The 23,967-nt window shown below is 42.0% G+C and overlaps 1 protein-coding gene across 4 annotated transcripts in view; it reads right to left on the bottom strand.

Annotated features, from left to right (window-relative positions):
• glrbb (glycine receptor, beta b) overlaps positions 1-23,967 on the bottom strand; it is a 61,581-nt gene that overhangs the window by 18,711 nt on the left and 18,903 nt on the right. The window contains exons 1-5 of one of the 4 annotated variants that reach the window (XM_046295716.1): positions 10,671-11,050; positions 8,360-8,439; positions 5,231-5,367; positions 3,946-4,052; positions 2,401-2,468 (exon numbers count right to left, since the gene is read on the bottom strand). In XM_046295716.1, coding sequence (XP_046151672.1) covers positions 2,401-2,468; positions 3,946-4,052; positions 5,231-5,349 — 294 coding nt within the window. In that variant the 5' untranslated portion in view covers positions 5,350-5,367; positions 8,360-8,439; positions 10,671-11,050. Of the gene's footprint in view, positions 1-2,400; positions 2,469-3,945; positions 4,053-5,230; positions 5,368-8,359; positions 8,440-10,670; positions 11,051-23,967 lie in introns of those variants that run through there. The other 3 variants (XM_046295713.1, XM_046295714.1, XM_046295715.1) reach the window with 3 other exon arrangements.

Here is a 23,967-nt window from a genome sequence, read left to right as displayed (position 1 = left end):
AGGCTTTAAGTGTTCTTACAGTATGATTTTTAAAGTTTAAAGCAACTGGGAGACTTCTCTGGCAGGCATTGTTGTCAGTCTCATTATGTTGCTACATAACTTCTGAGTGAGAGGAAGCAGGACACCACCACCAATCAGCCTACAACACTGCTCACAAACCCGTCATTGCTGTGACAACTAGTGTAGCCATGACAGCAAAGAACTACAGTCTGAACACACACAAATCTGATTTGGTCACTTCTAACTTGCTGTTTGGACAGTCAGTATCCCAAAATGGATTTGAAAAACAAAACTGATTTGTGTATTTAGACCTGCAGTGTAAACAAGGCTTAGGTTCTGCAGATACGCAGAGAAAGTCTGATTGTATTTTGATTAAAATCCATCAAGGAAATATTGACATTAAAGGAACTGTTTAAGGGTGTTGCAAAGGTTCGAGGGGTTACACTGAATTATGCAAAAGCCTCATTAAGAGCTTCATTAAGAGCTTAAACCATGTTGTTTAAGAGAACATGTCACTCAGTGATGTTTTATGTACCGTTGAGTTTTAGTGTACTTCAAAATTCTGTTGGAGAGCAGGTGTAGGGGGGGGGGGGGATATTAGTTAATTTCGTGAAGACGAATGACCTGTCAAATAATCCCCAAACACACCAACTGTGCGTGTGTGCACGTGGTGTTGCCTTGTTAAAATTGTGATCATTTTAATGACAATGACCATCTTCATTCATAATATAAATTCCTAATGAAAATGTCCAATAGTTGTTCCGCTGCACCACTGTATCATGGCCTTAACAACTGACCATAACTTTTAACAGGCCTATCTTTGACTGTACCCTGACAGAAACTCAACCAACCTCTGTTGCGTTCCAAATTTCACACCGTGATTTTTGTAAATATCAAAAGATGAAATGTATTCTCTGCGGCCGCGTATCAACCACCCATCTGCCGCTGTGAATTTGGCAAAGATTTAACACATCCACCGAGTGTCATGAAAGAGGGAAGCTCAAGACGGAGAGGCCTTATGAAACATGGTGGGGATTTATTGCCCGCTGCAACATCATATTAGTCATTCTCTCCAGGCGACTGTGCCTCACAAAGTGAAAATGGATGTGTTAACTAAGGTGGGTGTGCAGCGGATTGGAGCATTTAGCTGAGGTGTAAATGACAGAACAGTATTTCAAAAGATCAGAAGCCCCGTCGAGTGATAAATGGAGAACTAGAGGTAACCAGCTCTCTCTTCATCTCTCTCTCTCTCTCTCTCTCTCTCTCTCTCTCTCTCTCTCTCTCTCTCTCTCTCTCTGTCTTTCACCCCTTCTCACTTAAACTATCTCTTGTTCATGCTGGGATATAGCTGGGATATAGCTGGAAAATGGGAAAGATGAGCGCCTGTCTGTCTGTCTCACCGCTAACTTTTGGGTTTTTAATGTTATCGTTTTCCTGTGACGCATATCATCACCTTAATCGTCCCCGGTGTGAAATTCCCCACTGTTGGCATTAAGTGCACCGGTAGACCGCAGACACACGCCACTGATCTCTGGCCAAGGGAAATATTTTAGGTGGAAACCCAAGACATTCCAGGATACAGGATATAAGCTTTGTTATGGGTGTCACTCCCCATGAAGTGCAAAGACATTGGAACAGGAGTTGACTCTGGAGAAGACATACACACCTGCCTCAGCAAAACAGAGCTAACATAAAGCTCCGAGGCCCCAAGTGGTACATAGCTGGATAACAACACCCATGGGTTAACAGAGACTGGCTATCTGTCTGTCTCCATCCACCCACCGACATACTTGCCATTCCTGTATCCACAGTATCTACAGTGCAGCAGGTCTATTTGCATTCCAAATCAATCTACATTAACGCTCTCTCGCAAATCCATTAGCCTGCATAGGGCCTGAGTCGCTAACTGAACAGATTGTTAACTATTCTACTCCTCCCATATGTGGAATGAAAAGACAACATTAGGTATGTTATTGGGAAGTTTAAACAGCGTGCTCTTTAATGTCTCTCAAAGTGAGTCAGGGTCAAATCATCTCGTCCTGAGTTTAATCTACATTCATTAGCATTCGGAAACACAGTTCTTTCAGCAATGAAGCCATCAGATAAATGAGGCATGAAAGCCTTTGTCTTAATAATGATTCACCGTTAAATCATCTGACGCACTGTAGTCTGCGTACAATACATCTTCCCCAATCCCCTATGCTTATTAATAATGTACTATTATATAGTGATTGATGAAATGATATGTTGATCAGATGTAATTGAACCATGGAGGGTCTGAATAGGTTAAAGATGCACCTAGATGATGACCTAAGGTCAGTTGTTTTCCCTTCCATGGTTAAGGTCAGGAATTGGGGAGGGTAAACAGGTAACTTCTATCACACAGTGAGGAAGTCTTACCATAGTGGTCTCCTGGATTGACCCAAAGCTGTTTATAAATATGTTCACTTTGTCCTCCACGGGAATGCCTAAAAAAACAAAACAAGGTTAGAACAGCAGCAGCTGAAAACAGGCTGCATGAGGACCTCTCATACACAATCTTACTGAACTGAACAGGCTTAACCTACGTTTCAATACAATCTTAGCTAGCATCTCATATTCATAAGCTTCATGAGGAAAATCTACTTGATGTAAGCGTTACAATTCAAAATGCATTTCAGAATATCAGCCTATAGCTGTAACTATGCCCAACAAAGTTGAAATTCAGAAAACACAGTAAAAAAAATCTCCCGTCACACAAAACGGCAAAGGGTTTTTTTTTCTGATATTAAAGCGCTGACTTTAATGGATGTCAAGATCTAGCTTTCGTCTGGCCTCGATATGAACACCAGATGTGGGCCCAGTGGGAAGAATAACCAGGCAGCCATAGAGGGAATTCACATGGCACGAACCACATCAAACAGTCGAAGTCTGGGAGATGCATACAGAGCCAAGGCCAGGGAATGAGGATGGGTCTGCGATGGTCTAAAGTAGACCACCCTGGACCCATTACATCATTAGCTGGGGTTTCAATTGGGGCACAAAACATCTTAAAAGCCTGGGAGTGTTGGTGATTTTGACATGGTGTTGAGTTCAATCAAATTGTGAATTACTGTAAAGATCTTCTCCAATAACTGCCTTTAACATAGCTTCCTCAACATGGAAACTTGGATGATAGAGTAAAAAAAAGAAAGAGAGAGGGAGATGGAGAAAGAGAAAGAGAGAGGGGAAGGGAGGGTGAGAGAGAGAGAAAGAAAGAGGGAAAAGAAAGAAAGAAAGAGGGAGGGAGAGAGAGAAAGAGAGAGAGAGAAAGAGAGAGGGGGAGAGGGCAAGTGAGAGAGAGAGAGGGAAAGTGAGAGAGAGACCTCCTGCCAAATGTATGACCTTATTAGAGATACATATTTCCCTCAGATTACACAGACTCACAAAGAATTTGAAAACACATCCAATTTTGATAACATTTCATATCTATTGGGTGAAATACCACAGTGCGCCAACACAGCAGCAAGATTTGTGACCTGATGCCAGAAGAAAAGGGCAACCAGTGAAGAACAAACACTATTGTAAATACAACCCATATTTATGTTTATTTATTTTCCCTTTTTTACTTTAACTATTTGCACATCGTTGCAACATTGTATATAGACATAATATGACATTTGAAATGTCTTTATTATTTTGGAACTTGTGTGAGAGTAATATTTACTGTTCACTTTTGATTGTTTCTTTCACTTTTTTATCCATTTCACTTGCTTTGACAATGTAAACATATGTTTCCATGCCAATAAAGCCCCTTGAATTGAATTGAGAGAAAGAGAGTGAAAGAGAGAGAGAGAGAGAGAGAGAGAGAGAGAGAGAGAGAGAGAGAGAGAGAGAGAGAGAGAGAGAGAGAGAGAGAGAGAGAGAGAGAGAGAGAGAGAGAGAGAGAGAGAGAGAGAGAGAGAGAGAGAGAGAAAGCAGGCTAACCTTTGAAGTTGGGCCTGATTCGAGGATCATATGTGATCAGTAATCTGTTCAAGATGTTACTGGTTGAATTCTCAGGGACCCGTGCCAGATCCTCAGGTGTCAGCTGTCTGCAAAGAAGAAAGAAAAAATGAGGAAACTCTAAACCACATTACGTAGCAGGTCAAATTCTCCTGGATTAACTGTGCAGACGGAAGTATATCTTTGTGTTTCCATAACCTGAGAACTACCAGTTGGTGATTCAAGTAACTTCGGTAATAGGACCTCCCCAGCAAACGATGCTTGGGGTCTCAGAGCATTCCTGGAATGTCTGCAAAATTAGAGTTAAATGTTCACAAGATTATGGGAAGTGTTCTTGGTTCTCATAGCAGAGTGAAAAATAAAATAAATTCCTCAAGAATTCAAGGAATCAGTAGTTTATGGCTCTATAGGTTGCTTTAATGTCAGCAGCTACTGTAAATGGCAACATCCACAATGTTGCTGAATATCACATTTGCATAATGTTTCCTGCAACCCTAGCATGACATTCTTGGAAAGTAGTGTGAAAATCATTTGCATTTCTGTCAACAAGCAAAGGTTCTTAGTGTATTTGTGAAAGATTCACATCAGTTGTGACCTTAGAATAATTTTCAACATTCAAGGCACATCTTCTGCTTTCTGAAACTGATTTGCTGAAATAACATTGACCTGAGGAGAGATGGATGGAGGGAACAGGACTTGGCAGAGGAAAGAGGGAAAATCCACTCCACGTGGGTGGCAACTGAACTCTGCCAAGGAATTCAACTTGAAAAGCACATTACATATGATTATGTAAACCTCATCAGGCACTGAGGATGAGTAAAAGTGCTCGGCTGGAATTTGTGTGTGCACGTTTTCAGTTCCCCTGATCGAGGTGTATCCCCTCTGCTCCACCATAAGTTTCCCACCAACAAAACATTGTTTTCTCTCCAGTTTAGACATTCACTGTGAATATTGTAATGAAATTAAACATTTCCCTTCAATTTCAATAATTGTTATGTTTGATCCCTTTTAGGATTTAGTACAGTAAGACATCAAACATTGCATGACAAATTAGGCTTTGAAGCTAAAACAGGGATAGGGATGACAAATTCTTTTTTTGGAGAGACGATACTTCTGGCCAGCTGTCCTGATTTATAATGTATCAAACATCTGTCTCTTCTTGGATTGCATTTTCAAACACTAAGCATTTGAAAATGGTCAGAGTAACTGATTTGTATTTTTGAGTTTGAGCAATTTAGGCAATGCGGCAGGGAAATTCTAAACTTACGAAGGACAGTAGACTTGCTTCCCCTTCTTCCCTTTCTTTGTCCCTTTTTCTTTAGTGGATCCTCCCTCTATCCAGACCAAGAAGGCGAGGAGAAGGACGGCCAGCTTCTTGACGCCCATCTTGGTCAACCCCTGAGCCTGAAAATAGAGAAAGAAAATTTGAAAAATAGATCTCTTCATGTCTTCAACTCACTCATGCTTAATGTGTCGACATTCACACGCTCTTTTCAAAAAGTTGTCTTTTAGCCATCCAATAAAACTTGAAGTTGATTTGCACACATGGTGCAAGGCTACCCCATTTGTAAGTTACATAAGACTGAAGCCCATTCTCCTAACCCATATGAATACAGTTGTCACACATTTGCATGCTCTAGTTTAAATCCCTTCCTGTAAATAAAGACTGTAGATCTATCACATCTATTGTTCTGTCAACAGATTGGTACTCCATGGATATGACTCGAATGAGATTCTGTCACCAATATAATCTGATTTGATTCATAACTTTGAACGTTCTGTGTACTTTTAATCTTGCGTCTCAGTTGGTTTGAGAAGTACATACACATACTGTACACTGAAAATGTATTAATACACTGAGGGTACAAACATCACCTGCTCTTTCCACGACATAAGACTGACCAGGTGATGTCATTTGTTAATAAATTCACTTCAATCAGTGTAGATGAAGGGGAGGAGACAGGTTAAAGAAGGATTGTCAAGCGTTGAGACAAATGACACATAGATTGTGCATGTGTGCCATTCAGAGGGTGAATGGCCAATACAAAATATTGAAGTGCCTTTGAACTGGGTATGGTAGTAGGTTCCAGGTGCACCGTTTTGAGTGTGTCAAGACTGGTTCCCTACACAAAAGACATCTAGCCAACTTGACACAACTGTGGGAAGCATCAGCCCAGCATCCCTGTGGATCACTTTCGACAGTTCATGCCCTGAACAAATGTTTTTTTACCTTTATTTAACTAGGCAAGTCAGTTAAGAACAAGTTCTTATTTTCAATGACGGCCTAGGGACAGTGGGTTAACTGCCTGTTCAGGGGCAGAACGACAGATTTGTACCTTCTCAGCTCAGGGGTTTGAACTTGCTAGTCCAACGCTCTAACCACTAGGCTACCCTGTCGCCCCAAAATGAGGCTGTTCTGAGGGCAAAGAGGGTGGGGGAATGCAACTCAATATTAGGATGGTGTTCTTAATGTTTTGTACACTCAGTGTGTAAGAGTTATTGTGTCATTTCATGTAAGAGTGTCTGTTAAATAACCTAATCACAGCATTCTTAAAGTATAATGTCTTCCTCTTGCTGAACTGGTTGTTTTGAGAGTTTCATAAATGTAATATAATACAGCAATTTTACTAAATTCAAAGCACTTGTTAAGTGTCTAAGGTACTCTACAATTGCATTGATTGATTGATGCCACCAACACAATGTATACATTTATTCCATTAAAACATTATGACCCAGTCTTCCTAGACTAGTTAATTTGCCAGAAGGGAGCTCTTGCATTTCATTGTCTAGACACTGCCGCTGCACAAGGAATTCCCTGTCTGCTACTCCCACATTGATCATCATCAGCAGTAGCAGAACTGTGCCACACTTTGGTTCACTCTGTACCTCAGCACTAAAACATATCCTGGCTTATACAGATGTAGGATCTTAATTTGATCACCCTTTAGATGCACAGCAGGAAATGCAAACTTGTGGTGTATTTTAGGCTTCAGGCCTCCTGGGTGGCGCAGTGGCTAAGGGCGCTGTACTGCAGCGCCAGCTGTGCCACCAGAGACTGGGTTTGCGCCCAGGCTCTATCGTAACCGGCCGTGACCGGGAGGTCCATGGGGTGGCGCTCAATTGGCCTAGCGTCGTCCGGGTTAGGGAGGGGTTGGCCGGTAGGGATATCCTTGCCTCATCGCGCACCAGTGACTCCTGTGGCAGGCCGGGCGCAGTGCACGCTAACCAAGGTTGCCAGGTGCACAGTGTTTCCTCCGACACATTGGTGCGGCTGGCTTCCGGGTTGGATGCGCGCTGTATTAAGAAGCAGTGCGGCTTGGTTGGATTGTGTATCGGAGGACACATGACTTTCAAACTTTGTCTCTCCCGTGCCCGTACAGCAGTTGTAGCGTTGAGACAAGATAGTAGCTACTAAAAAAACAATTGGATACCATGAAATTGGGGAGAAAACGGGGTAAAATTTAATAAAAAAATAAAAAGGCTTCTAAACTTTGTTATTTCCACTTTGAGATGTAAAATTTGATTTGCCCCAATGAAAGCTGTATTAACCCAATGAAAAATGTCCATTAATTACAATCCACATAATAATTCACATTTGGTGTTTTTTCCCGCTGTAGCAAACTGGCTCAAATTAAGATCCTACATCTGTATTTCACACATGATTATTGATTCCACACAGCTGAAGTGTTGGTGGTTTATTTGACATGACACCTATCCCCTCATGTACTTTTGTGTGTACGACCCAGAATTCCATTGACCTAGAATTACTCCTAATCATTATCTTCCAGGGAAATATAACCTTAATTAGTTGTTATTTGTATTTCTCTCTCTCTCTAAAGTGATGTACAGTCAAGTTCACAGAGCTGTGCAAAGTTGTGCTATGGCTAAGTTGTGCTATTGCTGGTATGCCCTGCATATTTCATAAGCTTTTAGTCACTTTGCATTGGCGTGGTCCCTGTTTCCTAAATATAGTTTGTTCGAGTATTTTCCCATTTCACTGAGTGAGGACAGAGGAGCTATCCTATTATAATGTAAATAATATATATTTGATTGAACTTTTATTTCAAATGAAATGTAAAAAATGCAACCAGGGCCCATTGAGACCAGCACACAAATAATTATATACAAAATACACATACAATATACACATTGCCATTATAGTCAAATAAAACAAACACATTAATCACTATAAAAATCATTAACCAATATCTTAAATTGACCCAGGGACACCAAATGTTCGAAATGAAGTGCCTACTGGAGACTATTCCACACGAAGTGCCTGATTTGAAAAGGCAGATCTCCTGAACTCTGTGGTTACCATGGGAGTCAAGCATGTTGGAAGCTTGCAGAGTAGGGATTTAGAAACAAAAAGAGAGAAATGAAGTGATCTACTTGCCTTTGAAGAGGTCCAGTCAAATTTTTGGTAAAGGTTGCAGAGAAGAATAGTAACTGCCAGATCTAATAAAATGAAGGGTGCTGTGATAAACAGAATCAAAGGATTTTAGAGTAGAGTCAGTTGCACTTCGGTCAAGAACAGGTTGATTGAGAAAACATTGCAAATAACCTATAAAAGCCCTGTTTCAAGAGAGTTCGCCACTATGTCACTCCATTCTTGCTGATCCATTCTTAGCGTAAGAACCTTGTGTTGTTTATACGGTGCATTTGGAGAGTATTCAGACCCCTTGACTTTTTCCACAATTTGTTACGTTACAGCCTTATATAAAAAAATATTTTAAAAATATCACATTAATATAGATATTCAGACCCTTTACTCAGTACTTTGTTGAAGCACCTTTGGCAGCGAATGCAGCCTCAGGTGTTCTTGGGTATGACGCTACAAGCTTGGCACACCTGTATTTGTGGAGTTTCTCCCATTCTTCTCTGCAGACCCTCTCAAGCTCTGTAAGGTTGGATTGGGAACGTCGCAGTACAGCTATTCTCAGATCTCTGCAGAGATGTTCGATCGGGTTCAAGTCCGGGCTCTGGCTGAGCCACTCAAGGAGACTTGACCTGAAGAGACTTGTCCCGAAGCCAATCCTGCATTGTCTTGGCTGTGTGCTTAGGGTTGTTGTCCTGTTGGAAGGTGAACCTTCTCCCCAGTCTGAGGTCCTGAGTGCTCTGGAGCATGTTTTCATCAAGGATCTCTCTGTACTTTGCTTCGTTCATCTTTCCCTCGATCCTGACAAGTCTCCCAGTCCCTGTCACTAAAAAACATCCCCACAACATAATGCTGCCACCGCCATGCTTCACCTTAGGGATGGTGCCAGGTTTCTTCCAGACGTGACACTTGACATTCAGGCCAAATAATTCAAACCTGATTTCAACAGACCAGAGAATCTTGTTTCTCACTCTACCATAAATGCCTAATTGGTGAAGTGCTGCAGAGAGGGTTGTCCTTCTGGAAGGTTCTCCCATCTCCACAGAAGAACTCCAGTTTGGCTGGGCGGCAACGTCTAGGAAGAGTCTTAGTGGTTCCAAACTTCTTCCATTTAAGAATGATGGAGGCCATTGTGTTCTTGGGGACATTCAATGCTGCAGACATTTTTTGGTACCCTTCCCAGATCTGTGCCTACGGACAATTCCTTCGACCTCATGGCTAGGTCTTTGCTCTGACATGCACTGTCAACTGTTGGATATTATATAGACAGGTGTGTGCCTTTCCAAATAATTTCCAATAAATGTAATTTACTAAAATCAAGTTGTAGAAACATCTCAAGGATGATGAATGGAAACAGGATGCACCTGAGCTCAATTTCGAGTCTCATAGCAAAGTGTCTGAATAGTTATGTAAATAAGGTATTTGTGTTTTTTATTTTTAATACACTTGCAAACAGTTCTAAAAACCTGTTTTCCCTTTGTCATTATGGAGTATTGTGTGGAAAAATAATTTAATCAATTTTAGAATAAGGGTCTAAAGTAACAAACTGTGGAAAAAGTCAAGAGGTCTGAAGACATTCCAAATGCGCTGTATGTAGAGTTAAATTCAAATGTAAAGTCAGTGACACAAGCTCCCACGTAGAATGACTATTGGTATCATCAGGTCAATAGGTCTCTTGGAGACATATTAAACGGCTGGTATTGCCTGTGAAAGATTACATACAGTATGCACAATGTAGCAAAAACACTGCTATTATTGAAATGCACAGAAATGCCCATTTAATTTGGCTACCCAGGCACTGCAACAACAAAAAAATCCATTCCACATTTGATAGTCTGCTGAAAAATAAAAAGTATGATATTGATAGTATAGAATAGATACCGATGAATTATTCTTTTTTAAACTGCTTTGCATGACATGATTCAACTTTCCCTCATTTTCATCTTTGTGTCTTATCGAGACTTTTACTGTGCACATCCATATTTAAGTCATGCAAACAAGCGATACAATTCCTTCTAATAGCCAAAAAAATTTCAACAATCACATTTCAACAATCACTACCTGTGGCTGCCTGCACCTCGCATCAGGTCCAATAGCAACAAGAGAAGACGCTGCCACTTGCCCAAAGCTTGAGCACCACTTACAAAAGATGGAGAAAATTATACATAGCGAAACGACCACCACGATATGAGGTGATAGGGGAATGGAGGGAAATGTCATTAACTACGAGCGAAAACATACTTCGGAGTCATGCATTTCACATTGCCTACATTGAAGTGAACATAGGCTACAACGACGTTTTGTTTAAAAATACAAGCATTTCACTTACCAATTTGTTTTCTTTAATAGTTGATTCGTTACTAGACAGGTAAAAGCTGACAGTGTAAAAGGTCGTTAGTCTTCCTTGACCATACGCAGTCGATATTATTCATTCTGGATCTCCCTCGTCCGTCATTCATTCGAAGTAGCAGTTGTTGATTTTTACCTCTAATTTACATTTCGAGTACATGCCTATTTTTCTCTACGCGCGGTCAGATTTGTATTTCTATTGAATGTATATGGTTGATGCCCTTTTGCCTCAGTTTGTGATGCCCAAGATGGAGGATTGCGTGTGCACCTGTCATGCAACATGCGCAGAAGCGGGATGCACACAATACATCATTGCCTCAGCACCACCGGCAGCCGCTTTCAGCCCCCAACGATACATGTAAGCCCATTACGTTTGGGCAATAATATATATTCATGTGAAGCGTACAAACTTCCTATTATTTATTATGTCATATTCTTGAGCAACGTTTAGCGCCAACTGAAGAGTCGGTCAGGCGCTAGTGAAGATTGCACATGACACCATAGGCTATTTAGCAAATAAAATGACAGCATCTAATTAATTATGTCTTGTTCGATTGTAGATACATACATGTTAGTGAATGTAGGTCAATTATATATTTTAATCTTGTGTTGAGGTGTTAAAACGTTATTTGATGATTGAATGCCTATCAAGGTCAGAAAGGCTATTCTCTTGTTGGGTTGATCAACAAAATCCAACAATGACTGAATAAAGTAGGCTAGTCAGTAACATTTATAGTGTAATTATTTTGTCAACACGAAGACGATCCATAACTCAACATAACATCCATAACACAACATAACATCTATAACATAACATAACATCTATAACACAACCCAATATCTATAACACAACATAACATCTATAACATAACATAACATCTATAACACAACCCAATATCTATAACACAACATAACATCTATAACACAACAAAACATCTATAACACAACACAATATATATAACACAACATAACATCCATACCACAACATAACACCTATAACACAACTTAACATTCATAACACAACATAACATCCATAACACCAATAACACAACACACTGTAACATCCTTAACACAACATAACATCCATAACACCAATAACACAACACACTGTAACATCCTTAACACAACATAACATCCATGGCATAACATCTGCATCCATAACTCAACATAACATCTATAACACAACACAATATCTACAACACAACATCTATAACACAACATCTATAATTCAACATAACATACATAACACAACACAATATCTATAACACAACATAACATCTAGAACACAATACAGCATCTATAACACAACATCACATCTATAAAACAACATAACATCTAGAACACAACACAACATCTAGAACACAACATAACATCTAGAACGCAACACAACATCTTTAACACAACATAACATCTAGAACACAACATATAATCTATAACACAACATATATAACTTAAAACATACCTGGCAAGTATTATCTATTTAATATCTCTTAATCTCTGTCATTTCTATATCCATGTCTCTACACTAAATAATGATCCACTGATATCAGCAACTACACTGAACAAAAACATAAACCCTACATGATTCAATTTCAAAGATTTTACTGAGTTACAGGCTATATAAGGAAATCAGTCAATTTAAATAAATTCTGTGATCTTTTATTTCAGCTCATTAAACATCGGACCAACACTTTACATGTTGAGTCTGTGAGGGAAAGGGAGTTTGCATGAGCAAATACATACTTGTTTGTCAACAAACACAGTGTCAGTGTGTATGTGAGTGTGTTTCGCTCTATGTGTGTGTGTGTGTGTGTGTGTGTGTGTGTGTGTGTGTGTGTGTGTGTGTGTGTGTGTGTGTGTGTGTGTGTGTGTGTGTGTGTGTGTGTGTGTGTGTGTGTGTGTGTGTGTGTGTGTGTGTGTGTGTGGATGCCCTCCAGCATTCTCTCTCTGGTGAGGAGTATGTGTGTGTGTGTGTGTGTGTGTGTGTGTGTGTGTGTGTGTGTGTGTGTGTGTGTGTGTGTGTGTGTGTGTGTGTGTGTGTGTGTGTGTGTGTGTGTGTGTGTGTGTGTGTGTGTGTGTGTGTGTGTGTGTGTGTGTGTGTGTGTGTGTGTGCAGGAATGCATGCATCAGGACATTGGAAGTAGAGGTTCTCTACCATCTATGGTGTGCAGTGTGGTGTGCATCTATGGTGTGCAGTGTACCTCCACATTGTAGCCAACAGTGCATCAAAGCTTACCTCTGAGGTGGAGACAATACTTTCTCTCTCACACAGTCTGAAATCAAAGAGAATCAAACTATGTGGTTTATGACCCTCGCCTTTGTACGTCTAGCCAAGAGGTATTACTGAGGAACAGTTTGCATCACCTTTTTAAATGGGCCTTATGTTCTTCCAAAGAATAAGAAAATGGAACCTATTCCAATTCCTATTTCACATATAACCCAGAGCTTCAGTTCCTTTTCTATTATTCAATGAGTCTGGGGCAGATTAGACAGGTTCCCCACGTTGGTACCTAATAGTGGAGCGGGTCAAGAGCTTCAAAACTATCATGATCCAAACATACCAAGACAATGTCTATTCCCCCTCAGGAGACTAAAAATATTTGGCATGGGTCCTCATATCTTTAATGGGTCAGCAGTCAAATGTCCTCCACTCATCACTGTCAAACGCTCTCTGAAACACCTCAGCGAGCAGGCCTTTCTAATCGACCTGGCCCGGGTATCCTAGAAGGATATTGACCTCATCCCGTCTGTAGTGGATGCCTGGTGATTCTTTAAAAATACGCATGCCCCATTCAAGAAATTTAGAACCAGGAACAGGTATAGCCCTTGGTTCTCTCCAGACCGGACTGCCCTTAACCAGCAAAAAAAACATCCTGTGGCGTGTTGCATTAGCATTGAACAGCCCTGAGATATGCAACTTTTAAGGGAAGTTAGGAACAAATATACACAGACAGTTAGAAGAGCCAAAGCTAGCTTTTTCAAGCAGAAGATTGCTTCTTGCAACACAAACTCAAAAGAGTTGTGGGACACTGTAAAGTCCATGGAGAATAAGAACACCTCCTCCTAGCTTCCCACTGCACTGAAGATAGGAAACACTGTCACCACCGATAAATTCACTATAATTGAGAATTTCAATAAGCATTTTTCTACGGCTGGCCATGCTTTCTAGCTGGCTACCCCTACCTCGGTCAACAGCACTGCACCCCCCACAGCAACTCGCCCAAGCCTTCCCCATTTCTCCTTCTCCCAAATCCAGTCAGCTGATGCTCTGAAAGAACTGGAAAATCTGGAATCAGCTGGGCTAGAAAATTTGGATCCTTTCTTTCTAAAATTGTCTGCCGAAAATGTTGCAACCCCTATTACTAGCCTGTTCAACCTCTCTTTCGTGTCATCTGAGATTCCCAAAGATTGGAAAGCAGCTGCGGTCATCCCCCTCTTCAAAGGGGGGGCATTCTTGACCCAAACTGCTACAGACCTATATCTATCCTACCCTGCCTTTCAAAGGCCTTTGAATGCCAAGTTAACAAACAGATTACCGACCATTTCTAATCCCACCGTACCTTCTCCATTATGCAATCTGGTTTCAGAGCTGGTCATGGGTGCACCTCAGCCACGCTCAAGGTCCTAAACGATATCTTAACCTCCATCGATAAGAAAAAACACTGTGCAGCCATATTCATTGACCTGGCCAAGGCTTTCGACTCTGTCAATCACCACATCCTCATCAGCAGACTCAACATCCTCGGTTTCTCAAATTATTGCCTCGCATGGTTCATCAACTACTGTTCCGATAGAGTTCAGTGGGTCAAATCGGAGGGACTGTTGTCCGGACCTCTGTTAGTCTCTATGGGTGTGCCACAGGGTTCAATTCTTGGGCCGACTCTCTTCTCTGTATACATCAATGATGTCGCTCTTGCTGCTGGTGAGTCTCTGATCCACCTCTACGCAGACGACACCATTCTGTATACTTCTGGCCCTTCTTTGGACACTGTGTTAACTACCCTCTAGACGAGCTTCAATGCCATACAACTCTCCTTCCATAGCCTCCAACTGCTCTTAAATACACGTAAAACTAAATGCATGCTCTTCAATCGATCGCTGCCTACACCTGCCTGCCAGCCCAGCCTCACTACTCTGGACGGTTCTGACTTAGAATATGTGGACAACTACAAATACCTAGGTATCTGGTTTGACTGTAAACTCTCCCTCCAAATCTAGAATTGGCTTCCTATTTCGCAATAAAGCATCCTTCACTCATGCTGCCAAACATACCCTCGTAAAACTGACCATCCTATCACAGTGCCATCCGTTTTGTCACCAAAGCCCCATATACTACCCACCACTGCGACCTGTACGCTCTCGTTGGCTGGCCCTCGCTTCATAGTCGTCGCCAAACCCACTGGTTCCAGGTCATCTACAAGACCCTGCTAGGTAAAGTCCCGCCTTATCTCAGCTTGCTGGTCACCATAGAAGCACCCACCCATAGCACGCGCTCCAGCAGGTGTATTTCACTGGTCACCCCCAGTGTTTTTAATTGCTATATTGTATTTACTTTGGCCATTTTATTGCCTTTACCTCCCTTATCTCAACTCATTTGCTCACATTGTATATAGACTTGTTTTTGTACTGTATTATTGACTGTATGTTAGTTTTACTCTATGTGTAACTCTGTTTTGTTGTATGTGTCGAACTGGTTTGCTTTATCTTGGCCAGGTCGCAGTTGTAAATGAGAACTTGTTCTCAACTTGCCTACCTGGTTAAACAAAGTTAAAATAAAATAAATAAATATCCTCAAAAAGGTTTACACCTGCACCATCGAGAGCATCACCACTTGGTTTGGCAACTTCTCGGCATCCGACCACAAGGTGCTACAGAGTTTAGTGCGTTTGGCCCAGTACATCACTGGGGCCGAGCTCCCTGCCATCCAGGATCTCTATACCAGGCGATGTCAGAGGAAGGCCATAAAAATTGTCAAAGACTCCAGCCACCCAAGTCATAGACTGTTCTACCTGCTACCACATGCCAAGCGCCATGTCTAGGTCCAAAATGCACCTTAACAGCTTCTACCCCCAAGCCATAAAACAATTTGCATTGACCCTCTTTTTTACACTGCTGCTACTCTCTGTTTATTATCTATGGATAGTCACTATATCCCTACCTACATGGACAGTACATATTACCTCAATTACCTCGATTAACCTGTACGCCCGCACATGGAGCGGTATCCCATATACAGTGGGATTACTCCAATGCAAATGAATTACTTAAAAATCATACAATGTGATTTCCTGGATTTTTGTTAGATTCCGTCTCTCACAGTCGAAGTGTACCTATGATAAAAATTACAGACCTCTACATGCTTTGTAAGTAGGGAAAACCTGCAAAATCAGCAGTGTATCAAATACTTGTTCTCCCCACTGTATATAGCCTCATTATTGTTATTTTGTTATATTACTTTTTAAAACTTTTGTTTATTTAATTTGTATTTAATAATTTTAGAAAACATTTTATTACTTTTAAAAAACTGCATTGATGATTAAAGGGCTTGTAAGTAAGCATTTCATGGTAAGGTCTACCGGTACACCTATTGTATTCGGCACATTTGAAAAATGGAATTTGATTTGAATAGTTTCGGTCTGGGGCAGATTGGACAAGTTCCCCACATTGGTCCCTATAGTATCGGTCTGAGGCAGATTGGACCAGTACTCTACCTCTGTCAAGGGCTTTATGATCATTCAAACAAAGAACGTGTCCACACAAAGTCCTTACTGATAACAAAATGTGGCCTGCATGCCAGATATAATACCACATTAGATTTGCTAATCCCATATTGATGTATTTTTGTCATGGCCTGTCAATCCGACCGGCACTATAGGGACCAATGTGGGGAACTAGTCCAATCTGTCTCAGACCGACACTATGGGGACCAATATAGGGAAGAGGTAGTGGTAGAGGTAGTGGTCGTGGTAGAGGTAGGGGTAGAGGTAGAGGTAGTGGTAGGTGTAAAGGTAGAGATGGAGGTAGAGGTAGTGGTAGAGGTAGTGGTCGTGGTAGAGGTAGGGGTAGAGGTAGGGTTAGTGGTAGGTGTAAAGGTAGAGATGGAGGTAGAGGTAGTGGTAGAGGTAGAAGTAGAGGTAGTGGTAGATATAGTGGTAGTGGTAGAGGTAGGGGTAGAGGTAGAGGTAGTGGTAGGTGTAAAGGTAGAGATGGAGGTAGTGTTAGTGGTCAAGGTAGTGGTACATTTACATTTAAGTCATTTAGCAGACGCTCTTATCCAGAGCGACTTACAAATTGGAGTGGTAGAGGTAGTGGTAGTGGTAGGTGTAAAGGTAGAGATGGAGGTAGAGGTAGTGGTAGAGGTAGAAGTAGAGGTAGTGGTAGATATAGTGGTAGTGGTAGAGGTAGGGGTAGAGGTAGAGGTAGTGGTAGGTGTAAAGGTAGAGATGGAGGTAGTGTTAGTGGTCAAGGTAGTGGTAGTGGTAGAGGTAGTGGTAGAGGTAGTTGCAGAGGTAGTGGTAGGGGTAGTGGCAGGGGTAGATGTAGTGGTAGAGGTACTGGTAGAGTTAGAGGTAGAGGTAGTGGTAGAGATAGAAGTAGAGGTAGTGGTGGAGGTAGTGGTAGAGGTAGTGGTAGTGGTAGAGGTACTGGTAGAGGTAGTGGTAGAGGTACTGCTAGAGGTAGTGGTAGAGGTTAGGGATGCATGATATATCGGTAAGCATATCGTAATCGGCCGATATTAGCTAAAAATGCCAACTGATGTCAAAGCTGTCCTGCATACCTATATAATGTAGGTAGATGACGTCATGACGCCACAAAAAAATACAGCACTACACAGAACAAAAGCATAAAAATACTAAGAGAGCACTTCCAACAACTTAACAAGTTCAAGTCAAGCAGTCATTTGAAAGAGTAACAACATTTCAGCGAGACAACTCAAAGGTGAAATCCATTACCGCCAAGATAATGGAATTCATCGCCCTTGACAATCAACCGTTCTCTGTCGTGAATGATGTTGGCTTTCGCCAACTGGTCTTGCACCGGTACACACTACCAAGTAGGCGCTATTTTTCAGATGTTGCCCTACCGGAGTTACACAGTATTGTTGAAACGCACATCTATGAGCTACTTGCTATGGGCGTCACTGCTATTAGCTTCACGAGGTAGAGGTAGTGGTAGAGGTACTGGTAGTGGCAGAGGTAGTGGTAGTGGTAGAGGTAGAGGTAGAGGTAGAGGTAGAGGTAGAGGTAGAGGTAGAGGTAAAGGTAGTGGCAGAGGTAGAGACAGCGTCGTCCGGGTTAGGGGAGGGTTTGGCCGGCAGGGATATCCTTGTCCCATCGCGCACTAGCAACTCCTGTGACGGGCCAGGCGCAGTGCACGCTGACATGGTTGCCAGGTGTATGCTGTTTCCTCTGACACATTGGCGTGGCTGGCTTCCGGGTTAAGTGGGCATTGTGACAAGAAACAGTGCGACTTGGTTGGGTTGTGTTTCGTAGGATGCACGGCTCCTGACCTTTGCCTCTCCTGAGTCAGTACAGGAGTTGCAGCGATGAGACAAGACTGTAACTACAATTGGATACCACAAAATTGGGGTGAAAAATAGGTTTAAAAAAACAATTGAGATAGTGGTAGAGGTAGTGGTAGAGGTAGTGGTAGAGGTAGTGTATATCACTTTGATTATTTGGTAGGCCTTTGTTTAGCCCTAAGGATTCAGTCTTCAATTAGTGATTCAGTTGTTCAATTGAAATGTGGTGTGTGTGTATCAAATCAAATCAAATGTTATTTGTCACATGCGCTGAATACAACAGGTGTAGACCTTACAGTGAAATGCGTACTTACAAGCCCTTAACCAACCATGCAGATTTAAGAAGAATAAGTGTTAAGAAAGTATTTACTAAAATAAACTGAAGTAAAAAATATATATACGAAATAAAAAACAAATATATACGATAAATAACAAATAATTAAAGAGCAACAATAAAATAAAGTTAGCGACGCTATATACAGGGAGTACCAGTGCAGAGTCAATGTGCGGGGCACCGGTTAGTCAAGGTAATTGAGGAAAATATGTACATGTAGGTAGCGGTAAAGTGACTATGCATACATAATAAACAGAGAGTAGCAAGGGTGTTGGGGGAGTGGGTCAGGAGTCTTATGACTTAGAGGTAGAAACTGTTAAGAAGCCTTTTGGAACTATACTTGGCGCTCCGGTACTGCTTGCCGTACGGTGGCAGAGAGAACAGTCTATGACTAGGGTGGCTGAAGTCTTTGGCAATTTTTAAGGCCTTCCTCTGACACCACCTGGTATAGAGGTCCTGGATGGCAGGACCTTGGCCCCAGTGATGTACTGGGCCAAATTCACTACCCACTGTAGTGCCTTGCAGTCTGAGGTTGAGCAGTTGCCATACCAGGCGGTGATGCAACCAGTCAGGATGCTCTCAATGGTGCAGCTGTAGAACTTTTTGAGAATCTGAGGACCCATGCCAAATCTTTTCAGTCTTCTGAGGGGGAATAGGCATTGTAGTGCCCTCTCTTTGTCCTGATGACATTGAAATAGAGGTTGGCACCACATGGACAGGTCTCTGACAACCTCCCTATAGGCTGTCTCATTGTTGTCAGTGATCAGGCCTACCACTGTTGTGTTGTCGGTAAACTTAATGATGGTGTTGAAGTCGTGCTTGGCCATTCAACCATGTGTTAACAAGGAGAACAGGGGGGGGGGGGGACTGAACAGGCACCCCTGAGGGGCTTCCGTGTTGAGGATCAGAGTGGCAGACGTGTTGTTACCTACCCTTACCACCTGGGGGTGGCCCATCAGAAAGTCCATGATCCAGTTGCAGAATAAGGTGTTTAGTCCCAGGGTCCTTAGCTTAGTGATGAGCTCTGTGGGCACTATGGTGTTGAGCGCTGAGCTGTAGTCAATGAATAGCATTCTCACATAGGTGTTCCTTTTGTCCAGGTGGGAAAGGGCAGTGTGGAGTGCAATATACATTGCATCATCTGTGGATCTGTCTAGGCGGTATGCAAATTGGAGTGGGTCTAGGGTTTCTGAGATAATGGTGTTGATGTGAGCCATGATCAGCCTTTCAAAGCACTTCATGGCTAGGGACGTTAGTGCCACGGGTCTGTAGTCATTTAGGCAGGTTGCCTTTGTGTTCTTGGGCACAGGGACTATGGTGGTCTGCTTGAAGCATGTTGATATTACAGACACGATCAGGGACATGTTGAAAATGTCATGACTCAATCTTAGCCCTGTATTGACGCTTTGTCTGTTTGATGGTTCGTCGCAGGGCATAGCGGGATTTCTTGTAAGCTTCCGGGTTAGAGTAGAGCACCTTGAAAGCGGCAGCTCTACCCTTTAGCTCAGTGTGAATGTTGCCTGTAATCCATGGCTTCTGGTTGGGGTATGTACGTACAGTCACTGTGGGGACGACGTCCTCAATGCACTTATTGATAAAGCCAGTGACTGATGTGATGTATTCCTCAATGTCATCGGAAGAATCCCGGAACATGTTCCAGTCTGTGATAGCAAAGCAGTCCTGTAGTTTAGCATCTGCTTCATCTGAATTTTTTTTAATAGGCCAAGTCACTGGTGCTTCCTGCTTTAATTGTTGCTTGTAAGCAGGAATCAGGAGGATAGAGTTGTGGTCGGATTTACCAAATGGAGGGTGAGGGAGAGCTCTGTACGCATCTCTGTGTGTGGAGTACAGGTGATCTAGAATTTTTTCTCCCTCTGGTTGCACATTTAACATGTTGATAGAGATTTGGTAGAACTGATTTAAGTTTTCCTGCATTAAAGTCTTCGGCCACTAGGAGCGCGACCTCTGGGTGAGTGGTTTCCTGTTTGCTTATTTCCTTATACAGCTGGCTGAGTGCGGTCTTAGTGCCGGCATCTGTCTGTGGTGGTAAATAAACAGTCACGAAAAAAGTATAAGCTGAGAACTCTCTAGGTAAGTATTGTCGCCTGCAATTTATCATAATATACTCTACTTCAGGCGAGCAAAATCTAGAGAATTCCTTAGATTTCGTGCACCAGTATTTGATGTCCTGTTGGTAGGATATTCGTGATCGTACCTCGTCTAGTTTATTGTCCAATGATTGCACGTTGGCGAGTAAAATTGATGGTAATGGCAACTTTCCTAGTTGTCTTCTGCGGGTCCGGACGAGGCATCCGGGTCTTCTTCCTCTGCGTCGCTTCCTTTTGCGAATAATCGGTGTGTCTGCCCTGTGGGGTGTTTGGAGAATATCGTGTGAGTCCTGCTTGCTGCTGTTGTTGAAAAAATCTTTGTCTAATCTGAGGTGTGATCGCTGTCCTGATATCCAGAAGCTCTTTTCTGCAGTAAGATACGGTTGCAGTAACATTATGTACAAAATCATTTACAAATATCGCAAAAATAAACACATAACAGAACAATTGGTTAGGAGACCGTAAAACGGTGGCCATCTTCCCCGGAACCATTTTCCAAATAATCTACCCTCTACCCTTTAGCTCAGTGTGGATGTTGCCTGTAATCCATGGCTTCTGGTTGGGGTCAATGTTGGGATGACGTCATTGATGCACTTATTGATGAAGCCATTTACTGATGTGGTGTACTCCTCAATGCCATCGGAGGAATCCGAGAACATATTCCAGTCTGTGCAATTAAACAGACCTGTAGTTTAGCATCTGCGTCATCTGACCACTTCCGTATTGAGCAAGTTTCTGGTACTTCCTGCTTTAGTTTTTGCTTGTAAGTAGGAATCAGGAGGATAGAGTTATGGTCAGATTTGCCAAATGGAGGGTGAGGGAGAGCTTTGTACATGTCTCTGTGTGTGGAGTAAAGGTGGTCTAGAGGTTTTTTTCTCTGCTTGCGCATGTAACATTCTGGTAGAAATGAGTAAAAACAGATGTAAGTTTCCTTGCATTAATCTGCCCAGCCACTAGGAGCGCCGCCTTTGGATGAGTATTTCTTTGTTTGCCTGTGGCCTGTGGTCTTAGTGCCAGCATCGGTTTCTGGTGGTAGATAGACAGCTACGAAAAATATAGATAAATGGTGTGGCCCACAGCTTACCATGAGATACTCTACCGCAGGCGAGCAAAAGCTTGAGACTTCCTTAATATTAGATTTTTGTGCACCATCTGTTATTTACAAATAGACACAGACCGCCACCCCTTGTCTTACCAGAGGCAACTATTCTATTTTGCTGATGCACGGAAAACCCAGCCAGCTGTATGTTATCCATGTCGTCGTTCAGCCACGACTCAGTGAAACATAAGATAATACCGTTTTTAATGTCCTGTTGGTAGGATAGTCTTGATCGGTGCCTGTCCTGTATATAATCCAATGAATTCACGTTGCCTAATAAGACTGATGGTAGAGGGGCATTACCCACACGCCATCGGAGGCAACCCGATCTACGCCATCGGAGGCAACCCGATCTACGTCCCCGATATCTCCGTCTCTTCTTCATGTGAATGACAGGGATTTAGCCTTGTCCGGTGTCTGAAGTAAATCCTTTGTGTCTGACTCGTTAAAGAAAAAGTATCCGTCCAGTACGAGTTGAGTAATCGCTGTCCTGATATCCAGAAGCACTTTTTGGTCATAAGAGACAGTGGCAGAAACATTATGTCCATAATAAGTTACAAATAACATGAAAAAACACATAATAGCACAATTGGTTAGGAGCCGGTAAAACGGCAGCCATCTCCTACGGTGCCATTCAACATGTGTGTGTGTGTGCACGTGCATGTGCGTGAAACGTGTGTGTACCTGTCTAGTTATTAGGAGTAATAATGGTGAGAAAAATGTTCATTGACAGGGACAAGCACTAACTATGTGGCAAATAGTGGTGATAAAGTGGATGAACTGTTGATTGGTGATTGAGGTGGCAGAGGCACCAGGAGAAGGGATTCACATTCCTACAGTATATGTTGAAGATGCAAAGATTGAAGACATTCAGAGGGAAATGGATTAGTGGTGATGGCCTACCAGACACTATCTAGATCTCTACCGATCAAATATTTTTGGTAGTTTTCTCATTGACAAATTGGTCTTATTTAGAGAAGGAGATATATGGTAATCAAAGGCTGATTGTTGATGGCTAAGGGAGAGGCCTGCTAGCTTGACTTATCAGTCAAGGCCATTGGTAATCAGGTTTTTCTAAGAACACAGACATGCATGGAATTGGTGTTTTCCTCCGTTGCTGGGATCTCCCTTTCCATATTGATCACATGCTTTTTTCTCTCGTTATCTCTTCCTTGTCTCAAACAAGGTCTCACTCTCCCTCTCTCCATCACACACACACAGGCTGTGATTCAATTCGATCGAGGGTTATAGGCATTTCGTTTTTTAAATGCAATTTCCTATTGAGTCGACATACGTAGAGTTTTCCGTGCCGTACTTGCCCAGCCTATTGTCAGTGTTTACCTGTTGGATCAGAATACAGGGAAAACACATTACTCACAGTTATGAAACTGAATACCACTTTCCATATATTTGACTGGACACTGCAACTATATGACATACAAAACTCTTCTGTGCGATTGGAGATTGCCCATGAGTAATGGTCTCCAACACCAGACACATTGTCAGCCATTAATTTTTTTATTTGTTTCAAAAAAACATTCTACTGTGTTATTGACTTGTTTATTGTTTACTCCATGTGTAACTCTGTGTTGCTGTCTGTTCACACTGCTATGCTTTATCTTGGCCAGGTCGCAGTTGTAAATGAGAACTTGTTCTCAACTAGCCTACCTGGTTAAATAGAGGTGAAATAAAAACATTAAAAAAATATTTAAAAATTGTCAAGATTTGAGCGGCAGCTTCAGTGGCTACCACCAGGGGGCTCTAGCCTCAAAGCAAAACTCCACTGTGACAAAATAATACTGCTGAAGGGCATTTGTGACTGTGACATACTGTAAGATTCAAGGAGAGTCACCGTTTTGTGTAGATCAACATCTGACTTTAAAGGTGCTCAATTATTTCTTTGTAGCTTCAAATGGTAACGGCTCAGCGGAGCACTCAATAGCCAAGGCTGGTAAAAAAAACAAGTAACGTACAAATGAAGTCAGCAAAACAGCCTCAACCTCTCCTCAAGGTACGATAATGATGTACTATGATTTGAATACCCTATAGCAATGTCCATTCATACAGTTTTCACTGTAATTCACCTCTAACAAAATGATATCTTACATTCACCGTGACGAATACATAAGGAATGGGGCATTTATTTGACAGTGTGTCCCAAAAAGGCAAATGGACTGTAATGGGATTTTGCTCTGCTTAGAGGCTGTGGATTTT

Source organism: Oncorhynchus gorbuscha, linkage group LG13, assembly GCF_021184085.1.
Source record: "Oncorhynchus gorbuscha isolate QuinsamMale2020 ecotype Even-year linkage group LG13, OgorEven_v1.0, whole genome shotgun sequence".
Taxonomy (NCBI): domain Eukaryota; kingdom Metazoa; phylum Chordata; class Actinopteri; order Salmoniformes; family Salmonidae; genus Oncorhynchus; species Oncorhynchus gorbuscha.
This window is presented reverse-complemented; position numbering and strand designations above follow the sequence as displayed.